Source organism: Leptinotarsa decemlineata, unplaced genomic scaffold (assembly GCF_025532065.1).
Source record: "Leptinotarsa decemlineata unplaced genomic scaffold, Ldec_3_MD MMD2_tig00000251_RagTag_RagTag, whole genome shotgun sequence".
Classification (NCBI taxonomy): Eukaryota; Metazoa; Arthropoda; class Insecta; order Coleoptera; family Chrysomelidae; genus Leptinotarsa; species Leptinotarsa decemlineata.
The window spans coordinates 520,651-540,045 of record NW_027412547.1 but is presented as its reverse complement, the minus strand read 5'-3'; the positions used below and the strand labels follow the sequence as shown (position 1 = coordinate 540,045).

The window sequence follows — 19,395 nt, the reverse complement described above, 5'->3', positions numbered from 1 at the left end:
CATACGCACGGAGTCAACAACAGAAGCCAACCGCACATTTGTGGTTTCAATTAAAAGACCTAGAATTCCCAGGCATCATCTAACATCACCACGTAGGCAGTTATAGCTACCTGCGTGACTTCCGGGTCCAGGATATAAATACAGAGATAAAGATGTTATTGAGTGTGTATGATATAAATCAAAAGGGAAAATTTGTGGACAGAACACTCAAAAAAAGGAGGCAAACCGCGGACACGTGTTTCTGGCTATTGGCCTCATCAGCGCTGTTAGCTCCTGTTGGTGACACCGTGCATATGTGAATTTTTTCATTTGAAGCTTTATATATATTCTATTAATTATCTGCGAGCGCTTTCGACAGCTGGTCGTACAGTCATCTTCTAGGCACTCCTCAAACTGCTGCAAACTGCAGTACCGAGTTTTGCTTCTGGGGTTGAGCGGTCTGATTGCTTGTGCATATTATTAGGTCGTTTTTCAATTTCGATAGCCTCACTGATTGTTCGCGAGTAAAAGTTTTCATTGCTTGCTAGTATTTTTGTGTTATATATCGAAATTGATGTTATGTCCTGTTTGAAGTACGTGTTGAAAGAGAGAAGACGTGGTGACTTTTCCCTTCACTGCTGGTTTGTGTTCATCTTTGCGTGTGTTGATTCGTCTGTTTGTCTGGCCGATGTAAGTCCTGTCACAATCGTGGCATGGTACTTCATACACTTCTTGTCACTCCAGTGGTATCTGATCCTTGCAGTTACGGAGCATGGACCTTATTGTCCATTCTAGTACGAATGAAGTTGATATGTTGTGTCGGCGAAGAATTCTGCTGATTTTGTCTGTTGTTTCTGCAATATATGGTAGTGTGGTTATGACCGGTGTATCTCGAGTTTTCTGTTGTTTCCGTGTTGTCTTGGAAGCCGCTTTTATACTTTTTTCTGAGTAGTTATTCATTTGTAAAGTTGTCTATGATCGTTATCTGACAGCCTCCTCGAACGTGTAATAAGTGTTTTTGCCACCGCGTGAATTTGTTTTGGGTGGTGGTGTGAATTTGCGTTCACGCAAATATGTGTGTCTGTGTTTATGTTTATGATGACATATGAAAATTTGCAGCTTTGTCAATAAGACCTAATGTTCCCGTGGGTTGGGCTACTTATCGGGCGCGTCTCCAGGTGGCGGATAAGAGCACGGCCAGGGGACTGGACGCCTTGTTCGGGAAGCCAATGTGGCCTTACGGACGGGGTCGCCGGACTCCTGGTCAGTGGCAGATATAAGTAGGGTGAGGGGAACTAAAACTCCCCAAAAGCCTATGCGAAACATGCCACCGTGGACCAGCCTACCATAGATAAGGTGTAAGGAATCGTGCCGACAACTAAAAATGGCCGTAGGGTGATATGTGGTTACAAACGATCCCCTTGGGCGAAACCTCATTGTAATCGGCCTACCTCTGGTAATGCGGGGCTCTGCCAGAGGTGACGAAATCTCTTTCCTTGCTACTCGTGGGACCACACATGAATGAAACAAACACAAAAACATAAATAACAAAAACTAGTCCCGAGGCTGGACAGAAGTGCTTACCTCAATTTAAGGCGGTGACTGCGGATGAACAGAAATGTCCACCCCAATCTACCGTAAGCCAGCAAGGCGTAAGGCCAAGGCGTAAGCGCATTTACGGCGCCGAGGCCAAAAGGAGAAAGAGAACGTAGGAGGCAGGATTGGCAGCAACATAAGTGCACCCTCCTCCTCCCCAACTCCACCTCCAACAGCAAGGGCACTTCCTGCAACGGGCGCTAAGAGCTTCGCATTGAATAAAGACCAGGAACCGGCTGCCCCTGCAGGAAAGCTCCCTCACTTATGCACCTCCACGCAGGAAACCCCAATAAGGTTGAAGAAGCCGCGCAACGACAGTAATGTCGCTGCACCTTCCAAAATCTTCGCGGAGGCCACCGTGAGACACCTCAAGGTTGCCAAAGAGAGTGTGTATTCGGCGAGTCTTGACCTACACCTGCCGATATACAGGAGATGTCTCCTAGTGACCTGTCCACCACCCTGGAAAGGGTGAGTCGGATCTTTCCTGCACTGATATGAGGCAGAAGAGGCATTCGTCGACTTCATCGAAGTCGAAGGATTTATTTGACTTGTGTTACGTTGACAAAAGTGCACTGAGTAAAATAGCGCTTGATTGGATTCAATTGAGTAAGTATTCTCATAAAAACGGGCCAAACTTTTGAATCAACCTAAAATCCGACTTGGAACAATCCAAATTTGGTGCTCCCTGACATGGAATACCTTTTTAAATATTTGAAATCTCAGAAGCCTGACGCGCGGTTGCGAAACAAACGACTAGCGCGCGAGTCCAGCACGGCCACCGCGTATCGCACCTCCCGTTCACAGGTACCTCGATTTCTCCGACAAAGTCTCTGCCGTTCCAAACAGGTGAATGCGGGCAGGGGAACGAGCCATTCGTAATTCCATAGCCAACTGTGAACGATTCGGTCGTCGAAATTCAAAATGGCTACGGCCCGACTTACTTTCGAACAGTGCAAGTGAAATTCCGCGAAGTTTTGTGAGTTCTGCGCGAAGTGCTGTGAGGGCTTTGTGACTTTGGGATCGGTTTGTAAAGGAGCAAAGGACGACGCAGACGGATATTAGACCCTGTGCAAGGTTACGTTTTGTAAACAAATTGTTGACATCGTTTTCAAGTACGCGTACGAGGCGTTATTGTTTCTGAAACAATTGACACTGACCCTTTGGGCCAGATACCTCGATTGCTCGCCCTATTTTCGGGTTTCTTCGGAGACTTCAATAGTAAATGAGAACGGTAAACTTTCGGTCTGGCCAAGGCGATGACTGCGAGGAGTTTCTTTCTCGTGTTTTTTATTTACCGTCAGGACACACCTGTCGGGATGTTTTCTAGTTTAGATCACGCAAAAATGAAATCAGTCAGTCTACTCTCTCTTTCTCTCTCTAGCTTTTATGGCCTCAGGGGACGTTTCATTTTCTTTTACGAGGTTTACGGGGGCTGTTGGAAATGTTACCAACGATTTCGATTATATATCTATTATATGAAGATTTTTTAATACCTCTCTCACTACGAACTTCACTCAAAACAAGTTTTGCTAATACACAATAGCTTCTTAAAACTATTCTACAATGCATTTTATACAAAGTCATTGCGGAACTTAACTAATTGATAGATGATGAATAATTCTCGGAATTTTATAAAAACGAGTTTGATAAGAGTGAGTGATTACCTTCTTGTCCGTCGTTTAATAGAGAATTTGGTTGTTTTCATTTATTGTATGCATGCACTTCCTCATCGAACTTTGAAAAACTCAAGGAAAAATATTATGCTATACTTTTATTTCTCGACCTTTTTTGGGTATTTGTTAACCTCCACAATCTGAAGAATATAAAAATTATAATGGAGAACTTTATACAAGCGTAGAAGGACAAACTTTTTAGTTTACCCCGATAAGTTACTGCGTAAAAATCAAAGTATTTTTCACAAAGAAAAATCTTCCATTTATCAGTAACTTGTCGTATTTAACAATTTTGCCTAAAAAAATTGTTAAGAAATAATACAATACTTATCTTTTACGTTTCTGCCTCCGTCTTCAGAAATGGACAATAAAATTCTATATATTCGCAGTTAGGTATTCCTTTTTGATTGTTCATTTCTTTACTTCTTCGACAGATGCCAAAGGAGTTTTGACATCTGTATGTGCCTTATAATGAAAATCATACAATAAACTGTATTGATTATTTTTTTTGATATGGATTTTCATCAAGTATCCGCCACTCGCAATGGAACACCCCATTTTTACGGTACATAGATGGAGAATCGTATACTTCCCAATAACTTATCACTCAACCCCCATACCATTTTTAAAAATTTGGAGGATGAAACCCTCCGATAGGAGGGTTGAAGAAGGTTTTGCAATTGATTTTAGGTCAAAAGTTGTCTTTCTCACAAATTAATTCGACGTTTTTTTGGATGGTTACGAAACGTTTTTTTCTCTGGCCGTAGGTACGTTTCAGATAGCCCAGTCTGTATGATTTCAGCGTTGATGCTGAACCAAATGACTCTCTACTACTATCAGAAAAAAAAACAGGCACTTCTTCGACTCTCTACTGAATTGTGACATCCTGTACGTTCCATCGAGCAGGTATATAGATACAGAGAGTATTTCTCACAGCGGTTTCGCAATTCATCGAAGATTCTAATCTCATTACGACATTTTACACAGTTGGATTGCTCTGACGCGTCGGTATTTCATATTTTATTTCTTCCGGTTCTATCTGGGGGAATGTCGTATTTCAATTTTGCTACGGAACAGTAAAAACGAGGGCAAATCATCTTGTTACGTAAGCCAATGCGAGACATTGTGATTGGTTCAGGTGTATACGTGGACTGTTGGTGAATGTTCAAATTTCGCAGGCTGCATACATTCGATAAACGATTTTTTGTTGGTACACCCGTCTCGATCGTATGTTCACAGCTGTTTAGCATGTTTAGTTTGTTGGTGAGAGGAAAAAATGGAATTAGGTGCTCAAAAACCTTTGATATGTTGACAGTGGCATACGATGACTGTACTCTTGAGTCAAAAAATATACAGAGTCACACATAAAGTTCGCGACATATGGAAGTTTTTTCATTAATAGATACAGTGGATTCCTCAAAGTACGCACCATATGGGAAACTTTTTATTAAGGGTTTTTCGACAATAAGTTATTCTAGATAAAAGTTTGTGCATCTCCTGAAACTAAACATGCACCAACAAAATACAGTACAACACACGTAATATACGAGGAGCCTTCAAATATTTGATTTTGTGACAAGAGTAAAGTACTCTTATTTTGAAAAAAAGTTGTTAGGCATTGAAAAATATATCTAGATTTGAAGTTATGGCCATCTAAGTGAAGTTTTATTTTTTTACTAATTTTTTTTAAATGACTACGAAAAAAAAATTTTGCTAAAACGATAAATATACAGCATCCTGTATACGATGGTTCATTTTAAAAGCCTGTAAAATTATAAATTACACAACTATGTTGTTATCCACGTTCAATTGTTTTGAAACGTTAATTAATTTTCAAAGTTTTTGTTTCAAATTTATTTTTTACTTTTTGTTAACACCGAATATTTCTCAAAATCAAATAGTATTATAACAAAAACTCAATATTCAATAATATCAAATCACAAAACATCAAAATAAAATAATCTTTTCGGAAGAAACTTTTCTGGAAATTCATCTTAAAAAATAGGAGTACTTTACTCTTGTCACAAAATCAAATATTTGAAGGCTCCTCGTATATTACGTGTGTTGTACTGTATTTTGTTGGTGCATGTTTAGTTTTAGGAGATGCACAAACAATCATTCATAACTTCTTGTCGAAAAACCCTTAATAAAGAAGTTTCCTATATGGTGCGTATTTGGGGATAACACTGTATAAATGAAAATTTGACTTCAAAGTCAGTTGGTGCTTTCATGATGAGTAAAAAACACCCTCTTTTCTTCAGTCATGTACTACGCTAAACCTGTCAAATTCGATTTTTTTTTTGAGAATCCTCAAAAAATCAGTTTTTTTTTGGAACGGTCGAAAAATGTCAAAGAAAAAAGTTGTCCAGTTCCCAATTTTATAACTTTGCTCTATATTTGGACTCTTTACTGTGACTGCGACTTTTCCCAATTTTTTTAATTTTTCGAATCTTTCGCTTTATCGATTCGAACGAAACGATTCAAATTTCATAATTTTGATGAATACGAGATTTCAATGTCATATCTTGCCCAGAAAATACCCACATTGGTCTGTTACCAGAAATAAATATAGTCTAAAAAAACTAAAAAACACGTTTTTAAAGAACTTCGAACTAAAAAGTAAAAAAAAAAATAAATAAGCTCAAAACAATTACAAACGAAAAATATTATTATTATTGTGAGAAAAGTGACAACGCGCCCACGCTTTTTCCACTATAATATTAGTATTTTTCGTTCGTTGTTGTTTTGAGCTTATTTAAAAAAAAATATTATTAACTTTTTGGTTCTTCTTTAAACGCGTGTTTTTTAGTTTTTTAAACTATATTTATTTTCCATTTTTCAGTTTCGTATGCTATAAAACCGCGTTTTTTACTCTTTATAATCTATATTTATTTCATCTAAACTTTGGGATCAATCAGCCGTATATTGTTTAGAAAAATGACCATTGATATTTTCCGATTACGGATAGGGGGCCTGAAAATCAGCTACTAAGTTACAAACAAACATACATACAGGTGAAGCTAATAAAAGCGTGATAAAATGACAAGTAGTTTGACAGATGCAGCGTTAACAAGATGGCCGTGATCAATTGTTCGGAAATTCCCGTTGGAAGACCCTGTATGCCATGCACCTTGAGGTTTTGCGTTGGAGGAAGCGCGTTGCGATCCATATTGATGATAATTATAATTTTTTTGTATCACGTCCATTTTCTCAGAGCCGTTGAATATGCCAGTATGGAAAGTGTGTTAATGAAAAACAATTAAAGCATTGATGCATCCAAACTCCAGCCATTATTGTATACGGAACGAACATTGAATAATCAGAGTGTATCTTCCATTCAATTAATTCAGTTATAAAAACTCCGGCTGAGAGGTAGTTCTCAAGGTTTTTGTTATATTTGCTAGTTGTATAATTTTTTTAAAGACTAATCCCTCATAATGATATAATCTTTATTAACACGCTCATATAGAAAACTCGTAACCAAAGTAATGAAATAAAAAATTTAACCGGTACGTCACACATGACGTAGCATTTCTTTACCGACAAATGGAAATATTCCTTGTCAGAGTATTAAATCGATCTTTCTCAAATACTTTTTTCAAATGAAGAAATACATGTAAAGTGAGTTCGAATTATATCAAGGAAGTTACGTACAGCGCCATCTGCCCGCGAATAGATCAAACAAGGAGAGTTACAAACAAACATTCATACATACAGGTGAAGCAAATAAAAGCGTGTTGAAAAATACACATTGGTTGTGAAATGTATTGTTCGAATTATCGTAAAAAATTAAATTAAATGTTCGAATACATCCTCCTTGCTCAATGCATTTTTGAGCACACTTAAAAAGCTTTCTTGTAGCCTTTAAAATGATACGACCACAGATGCTACGTATTGTATTTGTTATCGCTATCTGATGTTCGTCGATACTATCGATCGATTTTTGTAGAATTTGTAGATTTTTTGTAGATTTTTTCAAGAATTCACGTAAATAAAAATCCATTAAAGTGATCCGGAGAATGAGGAAGTCAAAAAACTGGTCTTCTGGTAGCCCTTCTATACGATCGCTATTAAAAGGGTGGCGAGCAAGTGGCTGTTGTTCGAAAACCGGACATAACAACCACATTGAAAAATCTTTCTGCTTATTCTGATTGTACGCTCATTCAACAATTCATTCAAGATAACTTGTATCGATTGCTAACTCTTTTCAGAGTTTCAAAAGTTATTATGAATTTTATCATGAAACTAAAAATGGAAGAGTTGTGCGTTTTCTTCACTTTTCGTCAATTTTTCCATAATAAAAATTAAATTAAATGTTTGAATACATCTGATTCGTGCTCGATACATTTTTAGGTACACTCAAAAACCTTTTTTGTAGCCTTGAAACGGTACGACCATCGATGCTACGTACGGTATTTGTTATCGCTATCTGGAGATCAATGATACTATAGTAGCGATTTTCATACACCTTGTTCCACAAAAATCGCAAGAAGCCATGGAAGTGACTTCCGGAGAATGGGCAAGGCAACGAAGTGGTCCCTTGGTGGCTTTTCTATTCGACGAAATTCACCTATAAAGTGGGTGGCGAGCAAGTGGTTTTTGTTCGAAAATCTGGCATAAACCTTTTTTCGTTGTACCAATGATTTTATTCATATTCAAAAGTGTACTTGCTGTCCAAGAACTCATATGGTGTACAAATTCTACCTAGTATCGCATTCACAATTATCCAACAAAGTTAGGTACTTACTATTGTTGTATAAAAGAATTGTAGCCCAGTGTGTAATATTCATTTCTGCCTAGGAAGCTTATAGTGATAGATAAATGCAGAGGACGAATTTCGTTTCTATGGTCGACATTGAAGCTTGGCTCTGAAACGGATCGTTTTTAGGAGAATCGTTTATAATTGAGATATCAATGATTCTTCTATCGATCCCTTAGATGGTATCTGTATCTGTAGAGTAGGGAGGATGAGTGTAAGTCCACAGCACTTAGGCCACATGTGACCCATTATACATCCTCCCGAAGAGTTGTCCTCCTAGGTCATCGTCCATCCTGTCCTTTCCAGGAAGGTGGACAGGTCACTGGGAAACATCTTCATTATATCGGCAGGTGTAGGCCAAGACTCGCCGAACACACACTCTCTTATTGACGATAACTCCAGGCACTCGCATAGGACGTGCCTGACAGTCTCATCTTCCTGTTCACACATCCTGCAGAGAGGTGTGTCCATCAGCCCCATATTATGGAGGTGTTTTCTTAGTTGACAGTGGCTAGTCAGAAATCCTACTGTTCCGGTCATTGCTAGATATTTCTTCGGCGCCAGCTTTCCAGGGTCGCCCCAGGTGATCCTGTCAAGATTGCATACTTTGATTCCATCCCATCTCTCTAAGGATTGAGCATGGGTGTGACGTTTGGCTGGTTCTGCAATTGTCGAAGTCATCAAGCCGTAGGTGCCACTGGGTCCAAAAATTCTTAGTCCAGCCGCTTCCATGGCTAAAGAGTCAGCAATGCGATGGAACTCATGAGGTGAAATGCTGGCCTTTTCTTACTGAGACTGACTTGATTCTAGCAATGCACCCGTAGCGTAATTCGGCCCGCCACTAGTACCACAGCTCTGACTGGTGTTGAATCACATATGCTAAAGTTTGAGGTTAGGATATCCAATCTCATTATGACTTATTTTATGCCCTAGGTCTAATACACAGCTATTCGGCAGCTTTTATACGATTTTTCGAAAGACTCTTGAACAACCCCGAACGAAAATGCTCCAAAATTCGTACAAAGCGATGTACCGATCGAACTTCTACGAGAGCACGTGTCTCCGGTGCAACGAAACCGTCTACCAAGTAGACAGAGTGGGCCCACTCAAAGACTTCACGTTCTTCCACAGCGGGTGCTTCAAGTGCGCGGTGTGCGGGACTAAGTTGACTTTGAAAACGTACTACAATAACCAGCACAGGCAGGAAGACAAGGAGGTTTACTGCAACAGCCACGTGCCCAAAATTGGTCCAGGACATCTGGATGGGTCATCTTTCGGCATCAGGTCAGCCCTGAACGTGCCCAAGACCTCCAATATCGTCAACGAGCAAATCAGGGGGCCCAGCAGAGGAGGCCTCGAAGGAGAGGGTGAGTAATTTAGATATGCGGGTATCAGCTACGTTACGAACATTCTAAGGTATGAGGCAAGTTGATGGTAAGGTTTGCAAAGTTCCGCAAGGCCTCAAAACTCAGCCTTTGAAGCTGGATCGATTTTTATTTTTGCTCTGATAACCTCTCACTCCCCTTTTTTAGTTGTACAGTGTTGTTCGTCCGCAACCTTGAGAAATAGAACACCCTGTATATAATATTATTTTTTGAATCTACAACAATTACCCGACAAATTTTCTTCATATATCCTATTACCTATCTGTTACCGTTTTTAAAATATGAATTTCGTTTTCGATGGCTTCGCCAATTATCCGAGCTTGTAGTTTTTCGCTGTGGCGATGGTCTTAGAGCGCCCGTACACGAGCCATATTTTGCGGTCGGATCGACCACACAATAGGGATGATTACGGGAAACTCATCCGGCAGAGTGCGCTGAGTGTTTGTCACATTGGTCATTAGCTGTCAAAGTTTCCACAGTTATTTATTGATTTACTTGAAAGTTTCTTATTTAAATGGCTTGCAATTCAAGATGTATTCTACATGGCGTACCGCTCAGTTGAAGGATGAGTGGCAGAGGAGAGGTGCAACCCTAGGAGGGAAGAAAGCTGATCTAGTGGAAAGGTGCATAATTTTGCATATTTGAACAACTCTCTCATTATAAAGACAGTTTTTTTGCATCTAATTTGCTCCCAAGAAATATTATTAATGAAGAAAAAACACATATTTTGGGTTTTTTCACTAATAATCAATGAACATTATTCTAACCTCAAAAACATGCAAGTTTTAAGGTTCAATTTTGTTTTCAGATTAGAGGCTTATGATAGACATTTTAATTTCGAGAATATCCCTCAAGAGAGACCTGTATAATAAAGAACAGATTTTTTGTTAATTAGAAATTCATCATTGGAAAATAATCTGAATAAAGTTGGTGTTTGTGTGGACTGGCTGATTAGGTGGCTTTCCTTATCAGGATTACCTTCCTCGGGGTGGAAAGTGACTTCTTAGGCAATTTCTTGTTGGAGGTCTAGATAATTTATATCTGAAAATCAAATGGAATACAGTGGTGGTTGAGCAGTCAATATAATAAATTTATTTATTGGATACTTACCATTGAGAGGAAGCTGTATCTTTATCTTCGAAAATTTCAGATGATTCACTACTAGCTGGCTTTAAATCACGTTTAGCATTCCTTTTTTTTAATCTCAACATCCGTGGACTGATAGAATTCGAAGTACAGCGAAATATGGAAGGTACAGCTGATTTTTCAAAAAATTTTCTTTGGAGTGAAAACCCTATAAAATTTTATAAAATTATTATCACATATAAGTAAGTAGAATGAATGCTACTTACCAGTTGTCTTTGAAGTAGTCTCAAAATCAGAATCTTTGAAATGTTCACCACAAAACCTAGAATGATCAGTACATTTGAACTTTACTATCCTCAAAGATTTTTCCCATTTTCTTCTCATAATAGTACCTTCAGGAAACTTATAAACTCCCATTTCTTTGCACCCGAAAGAAGCACAACGACCCATTTCTCTGAATGAAAACGAAAAATCACAAATGTTCCCATACAACCAATGTATCTTTTGATGACAAACACTTAGCGCCCTCTATGTACAACAAATTGACAGTTTGCTTCCCCATTGCAGTCGCGTTCCACCGAACTCAAGCCGCCCATAAAAAATACTGTACTACACGTACACGGGCGTTCGCAAAAGTCAAAACGGGCGTCTGCAGTCAACTTGTTGCTGATCTCCACCGAGATGTCATCGCGGCATCCGCCGTACACTAACCACAAACTTGCAGTCGTACCCAACCGCGTACACCGTGGTGTACGCGGTTGGGTTGCGTATAGAGTATACGCAATCTCTGATTGCGATAGAACATATGTTCTATCGCAATCGGAGCATGGAATTTCGTATATACTCTGCGATTCATTGACAATTTTGTGCTTGGGAGAATGGAGGAATGTGGAAATTTGATTGCTGGCGGTGAATATCGTTTTTATATAATTTTTTAAAGAATTCGGCCAATTTTGTCAGTTACACCTTTAATGTAGGGATGGAAAGCTTTGTGAGGAACGTTATTGTCATTTGGATCTTTGGGACTGGACGAAGAAGTTTGTTGACGACGGATGGATCTGTCAATTTGATGGTCTGTGAATCCATTTTGAAGGAGAGCTGATTTGAGTTGGGCTAACTCTTGTGGTTTGTTGCGGTGGTCTGTGAGGTTGATATATCTGTGGATGAGAGAATTCAAGATGGAGTTGGTTTGTGCTGGATGATGGTTGAAGTATATGTTTGTGTTGGTTTCCTGTAGACCGTGTGAGTGAAGGAGTTATTGAATATTGTGATGAGGACATCTAGGAATAAAAAGGAGTTATTAGTTTCAATTTCCATTGTGAATTTGAATTTGGGTGGAGGTCGTCGAGGTGTTAAAGGAAAAAGAATAGATAGAATTGGGGGTTTCTTCAGTAAAAACAATGTGGAAGTGGTAGTGGTAGTCGATGTTTTGTTTTGGTGTATAAAAAGTGTTATTTTATTGCTCCTATTGTTGTTTTTTATCAATGTTCCTCAAAAAGAGTAACGAAAGCAATTTTTTTCCAATGAAATATTCAATATCGAATTTTTCGATATCGAATGAACCAATTTCCAAAAAAAAAATACAGAGGTAATAGAGGGACAAGATATCTTCCCAATGACGTACGACTGTATAAAAAACCAAGCCTTGGATTACAGCCACACATTTTTTTCAGTTCTCAACATCCGTACCCACATGAACGGCACCGCCCAGCAACCTCATTCTCCCCCGTATGGCGGTGAGAGGGAGCGGCATTCCAGCCCGCATTATAGTCCTAACTCGTACCAAAACAACCACCATGAAAACTCGCCCTCGTACCAGTACGGAAGATTCGACGCGAGTGCGCTTCACATTGCGCATGCTCTCAAGCAGACTGAGCTCCAAAAGTCCTACAAAGTCTCCAGAGAGAAGCCCATCGACTGTTATTTGGTAAGTAATGTGTTACATCTGAAGAAAGACAGCAAGAAATAGCAATGGAATTTCTGTGTACTGTGTACTCTTATTACATAAGTTATTCCAATATTTCGATAATCTTCATTACCATTATCAGGGGCAAGGTGTAAAGGCTGTAATGGCATTATATTTGAAATTTATAGAACAAAGTTGAAACTTATGTTGTTGAGGTTGGCCCTATAAAAAATGGTGTAAACTTTATGAAATTGAAAAATGTCAGTAAAGTTGGACAAGTCATCAAGATAGAATAACTTATTTTATCACTAAAGCATAATGATTATTTGATTGACAATTATTCATTAAAACATTTGAACTTGTTGAAAGTTATAAAATAATGGTGTGAAACCATGTGCGTTCGAATGAAGAGAGGGAGAGAAAAAATATGGCACTGACATCTGTCAAAGACTTCAGTTTAAGTTTTTTATGTCCGTGATCAAAACATGGAACAGTAGGAACAGTTCTGGTGCAAGTGTTAAAAGAGACATCTGCCATTTGAGTATTAAAACTCCATATTCAATTCAATTAGGTACTCAATTTCAGATCAACCATACTTACTGTACTGACACAAAAATTATGCTTCATTTCTAAACTTTCAAAGAAAAATACTTATCATAAATTTCGCATTGGCAAGAGAAGATAATCACATATACTTCAACTATCAACCTGATAATGAACTCGAACTTATTTCCCGTCACAACCGACCACAGAATGGCATTTCTTTTGACACACAATCGGTCCTCATTAACCTACTGAATACGGTCTGTGAACCAAACGTAATTACAGTCAATAAACACATACCTATGCTGCGAATATTGATAAACCAATTATCGACTGGCCGAACTGAATGAAAATTCCATTATGCAAATTCCGAATCGCTGACATTCGAACGTATATAGACATTTCATTCAGATTTCGAATTAGTCAGTCGTTTATTTTTGACGCTTGCAGGTGAGTTGATTAGTAGAAAGCTGCGACCGCAAAGAGCGAATCGGTTTGTTGTGGATATACCAAATGAGGAGTTGTAGCTGTAAATTGACAGGTTAAAAAACTGCCGATACGCCAAACGAGTAGTAAACACTTCTCTAATGATCTTTAGTGAAACTTTTTCAAAAAGTGAAATATAATGATTTCAGAAATTCTTTCGATTGATTTGACTTCTGAATTTCATCTAAATTGTGAAGGGAAATACATTCAAAAGAACGGAATAAAGTTGATTCCACATAAACGCAGTCCTAAAAATGAAATATTTCTAAGACAGTGGAGCTCGAGGTGTATCACAAAACGATGAGCAGCCACAGTCCGTCGCGTATTTCTAATATGAACTGGACGTCCCAGCACAATAACAACCGATGAAAATGTTGAGAAAGTGGAGACAATTGAAATGGAGAATCGTCGAGTCGCTATTCGAGAAGTTGCTCCTGACAAATGATTTCATCAATGCTGACTTAGATTTATTTAAAATCAATTTGACACCAACTACTTAATTCGTCAATTACTAAATTTATTTTCATTGAAAACTCATTCTCGTTTTTTCCCAGTAACAGTATCGTCAGCATACATTAAGTCAGCATACATTTAGTGACAATCTGATTTGAATTCAGGCAAGTCATTGATAAAAATCAGGAATGACAATGAGCCCAGCATAGATACTTGTGGAACACCCATCCTTTCACATCATAAGGAACTGATGAAATTCCATTACATTTTACAACCAAACTACGATTTTCCATGTACCATTCTATCCAACACAACATATTATAGGGAAAGCCTTTTAATACACATTTGGAAGAAACAGTATCTCATGCTTTTGTTAGGTCTAAAAAAAAGTGAAAAAAAAAATAGGTTGTTAGTATCTATTTGTGTTTGAATATAGTTTAATAGTTGGTAAGGTTTTTATATTCTCTTACACCTGTGTCGATACCCTGGATACCCTGATTAATCACCTCAACAATAATGGATTCTACACAATTGCATATGCAGATGACATAGTTATCTTGCAGACCGGCAAATTTGTGAACACACTGTGCGATACAGCGCAGGATGGGCTCAAATTAATAAAGACATGGTGTAAGGAACACTCACTGTCGATCAATCCCAAGAAGACTGAGATGGTGCTTTTCAAAAGCAAACTAAACTTCTCTAAAGAGGTGAAATACCTTGGTACTAACCTCGACAGGAAGCTAACATGGAACATGGAGTAGAGCAAAAAGAGCATATGTGGCTTATGAGCACATAAGGAGGACAGTGGAACACGCATGGGGTCTTTCACCCCGTGTGGTCACCTGGAACTACACTGCAATAATAGGTTCGTTCCAACCAGCGTCAGAAACAATTTCTGACAGTCAGGATTCTGCGCAGTAATGTGACTGCGTTCCAACGTGAGTTTCCAACCATTAGTGAACTATCAGTTTTCTGTTCCATCCAAGATTCAAACCTGTTCGAAATCTATCAGAATGGTTTGAGGATTATCTTCTAACCATTAATCTGACGCATGCGTATTCCGTATAACTCTTTCTGTTTTATTTTCATGCAACTTGTAAACAACATAACCTGCAAATATTGTTATAAAATAAATTATGTATTTGCTGGCGCAGGAAAAATAAGGAATTCTTCAAGTGAACCTGAAATATGAACATCTTTAATTACACAAATTAATTATTGCGGTGACCTTCCAGTTCCATGTTGATTAGTAAATAGAATAGGTATATAAAATACTGCAACCTTCTTTTACTCTCCAGAAATACACTTGATTAGATTCATTTTTTAAGGTTATGTTGAAATGCCATGCCAAACTTCAGTTGAACTATCAGCTGTTCCAATCAGAAATTTCAAATTAATCAGAAACCAATATTTACCAGACATGCGCGTTGACAACGATTTACAAACAGTTGGAAATCTGTTTGTGACTCAAGGTTGGAACGAACCTAATAAGACCTATGTTAACGTACGGAGCCATTGCATGGGGACCAAAAGTTCTACAAGCAACGGCCATCTAAAAATTGTATCAAATACAGCGACTGGCTTGTTTAAACATCAAAAGAGCCATGAGAACAACATCAACCACGGCAATGGAATTAATTACGGGTCTGACCCCTCTGGACATGTACGTTAAGGAGGTTGCGTTAATGGCCATGGTACGTTTGGGCACGGCTGGGGTAAACCTCGAAGTAGAAATGGGTCAATTGAGGCAGGACCTATGGCGGGAAGCGCTTACTGCGCAACCTCTGCTGCAGGCAACCAGTGATGCAATTGAACCCAGATTTGTGTTTGATAAACCCTACAAAATACAAATGAAACAGAACACAGAATCAGATGCTACAAATGCAATACGCTCATATACACACGGCTCAAAAACCAAAGAAGGCTCAGGATGTGGAGTGTACTCCAGATCACTAAGCCTAAGGAGTAAGTGGGAAATGGGAAAAAATACCAGCGTTCTCCAAACAGAACTGGCTGGTATCTTATTCGCCACAAAAGAAATAATCAGGAAAGGAATTTCCGGCAAAAAACATAACAATCTTCACTGACAGCAGACAAGCTCTATTAGCCTTGAACAGACAACGTGTTATCTCAGGGCTAGTACTAGAGTGCCACCAAGATTCAGCCGGAGCCACGGTAGATAATAACATTATCCTGAGGTTGGTTAAAGGGCACGACAGGAGTGAAGGTATTATCATTGCCGACTCTTTAGCCAAGGAAGCGGCTGGAGTAAGAATTTTAGGACCCAGTGGCACCTACGGCCTGATGACTTCGACAATTGCGGAACTAGTCAACTGTTACACCCATGCTCAATCCCTAAAGAGGTGGGATGGAATCAAAGGATGCAATTCTGCCAGGATCACCTTGGGCGACCCTGGGAAGCTAGCACCGAAGAAATATCTGGATGGACGATGACCTAGGAGGACAACTTCTTGGGAGTATGTAGAATGGGTCACATGTGACCTAAGTGCTGTGGGCTTACACTCACCCTCCCTACTCTACAGATGTCGTTTTTCATCGATTTATCAGTTCACCGAAGTTAAAGATTATATTGTTCTGCAACCAACTTTACTTTACGATAAATTGTATGTAGTGATTGAGTGTTATTTGAGAACTGCAACAAACTTTTCAAAATATTAAATGCACTGCCAATATTATTCGCCAGACCTTCGTTGCAAGTAGAAAAATACACAAAATTGGTGGGCACGTAACATTTCAAACCCAATTTCGACCTTCCTCAGACCTACGTCTCCGTACATTCGTTTGTTCTTAAGCAAGAATCGAAGCCCCGTGAACTTCTAGACGATACCGAGTGACCTCCGGTCTACGCCAACTGGATGTTATGCAAAGGACGCCTACTAGATTCGATCGATCCTACGAGCGAGCAATCGAGAAATCAAGTGATGCCATGGCCCGGAAAGGAATCACCGGGCCGCTAGATTTATGCGTGACGACGACGTCATTTTCGGCCTATTCGCGGCCGATCAGTCGTTTCTCGAAATTTTCGATTCCACAAAATACTCCGGCTCCGGAAATTGAGGCGAATGCATATTTTATTCGCAAATTAATGAAAATCCTCACAAAATCCTCGAACAGCTTACTCTGATCCAGTGTCCTTAGAAAACGGCTATGTTAAGTAATACAACAGACGATAAATGTATATTTTATCGAATAAAGAAAAAAACAATGCCTATCACAATGTAGATTAATTATATGTTGTAGATGTGCAATAAAAAAGAATTTTTAAATATTCCAACTGGGGCACCCCCACTGAGAATAAAAGGGGAGCGTTTACATATGAAAATTACCTTTTCATCAGTTTTTCTCCGTATATTTTCGGAGGCTGAAATTTTGCATGTAGGTTTGTTTTATGTTGTAGATGCTAAAATTTTATATGTTGGGTCTTTTTATGTTTTAGATGTGCTATAAGAAAGGATTCTTGAATATCCCAACTGCCCCCCTGGGGATAAAAGAGGGCGTTTACATATGAAAATTACCTTTTCATCAGTGTTTCTCGTATCACTCTATTTTCGGAGGCTGAAATTTTGTATGTAGGTTCGTTTTATACTGTAGATGTGCAATAACGAAGGATTTTCAAATATTCCAACTGGGACACCCCCACTATGGATAAAAGGGGAGCGTTTACAAATGAAAATTATCTTCATCACTGTTTCTCCGATCCACAATATTTTCGGAGGCTGAAATTATGTATTTAGGTTCGTTTTATATTGAAGATATGCAATAAGAAAGGATTTTTAAATATTCCAACTGGGGCGCCCCCCGTAGGAGAAAGGGGGCTCGTTTACATATAATAATTACCTTTTCATCAGTGTTTCTCCGATCCACAATATTTTTGGAAGCTAAAATTATGTATTTAGATTCGTTTTATTATATAAATATGCAATAAGATAGGATTTTTAAATATTCCAACTCGGGCGCCCCCCGTAGGAGGAAAAGGGGCGCGTTTACATATAATAATTACCGTTTCATCATTGTTTCTCCGATCCACAATATTTTTGGAAGCTGAAATTATGTATTTAGGTTCGTTTTATATTATAAATATGCAATAAGATAGGATTTTTAAATATTCCAACTCGGGCGCCCCCCGTAGGAGGAAAAGGGGCGCGTTTACATATAATAATTACCGTTTCATCATTGTTTCTCCGATCCACAATATTTTTGGAAGCTGAAATTATGTATTTAGATTCGTTTTATTATATAAATATGCAATAAGATAGGATTTTTGAATATTCCAACTGGGGCGCCCCCCGTAGGAGGAAAAGGGGCGCGTTTACATATAATAATTACCTTTTCATCATTGTTTCTCCGATCCACAATATTTTTGGAAGCTGAAATTATGTATTTAGGTTCGTTTTATATTATAAATATGCAATAAGATAGGATTTTTAAATATTCCGACTGGGGCACCCCCCGTAGGAGGAAAAGGGGCGCGTTTACATATAATAATTACCTTTTCATCATTGTTTCTCCGATCCACAATATTTTTGGAAGCTGAAATTATGTATTTAGATTCGTTTTATTATATAAATATGCAATAAGATAGGATTTTTGAATATTCCAAATGGGACACCCCCGCTATGGATAAAAGGGGCGCGTTTACATATGAAAATTATCTTTTCATCACTGTTTCTCCGATCCACAATATTTTTGGAAGCTGAAATTATGTATTTAGATTCGTTTTATATTATAGATATGCAATAAGATAGGATTTTTGAATATTCCAACTGGGGCGCCCCCGTAGGAGGAAAAGGGGCGCGTTTACATATAATAATTACCGTTTCATCAATGTTTCTCCGATCCACAATATTTTTGGAAGCTGAAATTATGTATTTAGATTCGTTTTATTATATAAATATGCAATAAGATAGGATTTTTGAATATTCCAAATGGGACACCCCCGCTATGGATAAAAGGGGCGCGTTTACATATGAAAATTATCTTTTCATCACTGTTTCTCCGATCCACAATATTTTCGGATGCTGAAATTATGTATTTAGATTCGTTTTATATTATAAATATGCAATAAGACAGGATTTTTGAATATTCCAACTGGGGCGACCCCCGTAGGAGGAAAAGGGGCGCGTTTACATATAATAATTACCGTTTCATCATTGTTTCTCCGATCCACAATATTTTTGGAAGCTGAAATTATGTATTTAGGTTCGTTTTATATTATAGATATGCAATAAGATAGGATTTTTGAATATTCCAACTGGGGCGCCCCCGTAGGAGGAAAAGGGGCGCGTTTACATATAATAATTACCTTTTCATCATTGTTTCTCCGATCCACAATATTTTTGGAAGCTAAAATTATGTATTTAGGTTCGTTTCATATTATTAATATGCAATAAGATAGGATTTTTAAATATTCCAACTGGGGCGCCTCCCGTAGGAGGAAAAGGGGCGCGTTTACATATAATAATTACCTTTTCATCATTGTTTCTCCGATCCACAATATTTTTGGAA

The 19,395-nt window shown here is 38.4% G+C and overlaps 1 protein-coding gene and 1 long non-coding RNA gene across 3 annotated transcripts in view; one reads left to right on the top strand and one right to left on the bottom strand.

Moving 5' to 3' along the window:
- Positions 1–2,379: 2,379 nt before the first annotated feature.
- Positions 2,380–19,395, top strand: part of Hil (peptidase hillarin) — a 51,760-nt gene continuing 34,744 nt past the window's right edge. Inside the window, exons 1-3 of one of the 2 annotated variants that reach the window (XM_074173439.1) lie at positions 2,380–2,649; positions 8,941–9,374; positions 12,152–12,405. In XM_074173439.1, the coding sequence (XP_074029540.1) occupies positions 9,011–9,374; positions 12,152–12,405 (618 nt within the window). In that variant the 5' untranslated portion in view covers positions 2,380–2,649; positions 8,941–9,010. Of the gene's footprint in view, positions 2,650–2,676; positions 2,807–8,940; positions 9,375–12,151; positions 12,406–19,395 lie in introns of those variants that run through there. The other variant, XM_074173440.1, reaches the window with a different exon arrangement.
- On the bottom strand, positions 10,243–11,213 carry LOC141481624 (uncharacterized). The gene is made up of 3 exons (XR_012465062.1): positions 10,745–11,213; positions 10,503–10,686; positions 10,243–10,433 (listed from the first exon to the last, which is right to left on the bottom strand). It is a non-coding gene; the product is annotated as an uncharacterized lncRNA (long non-coding RNA).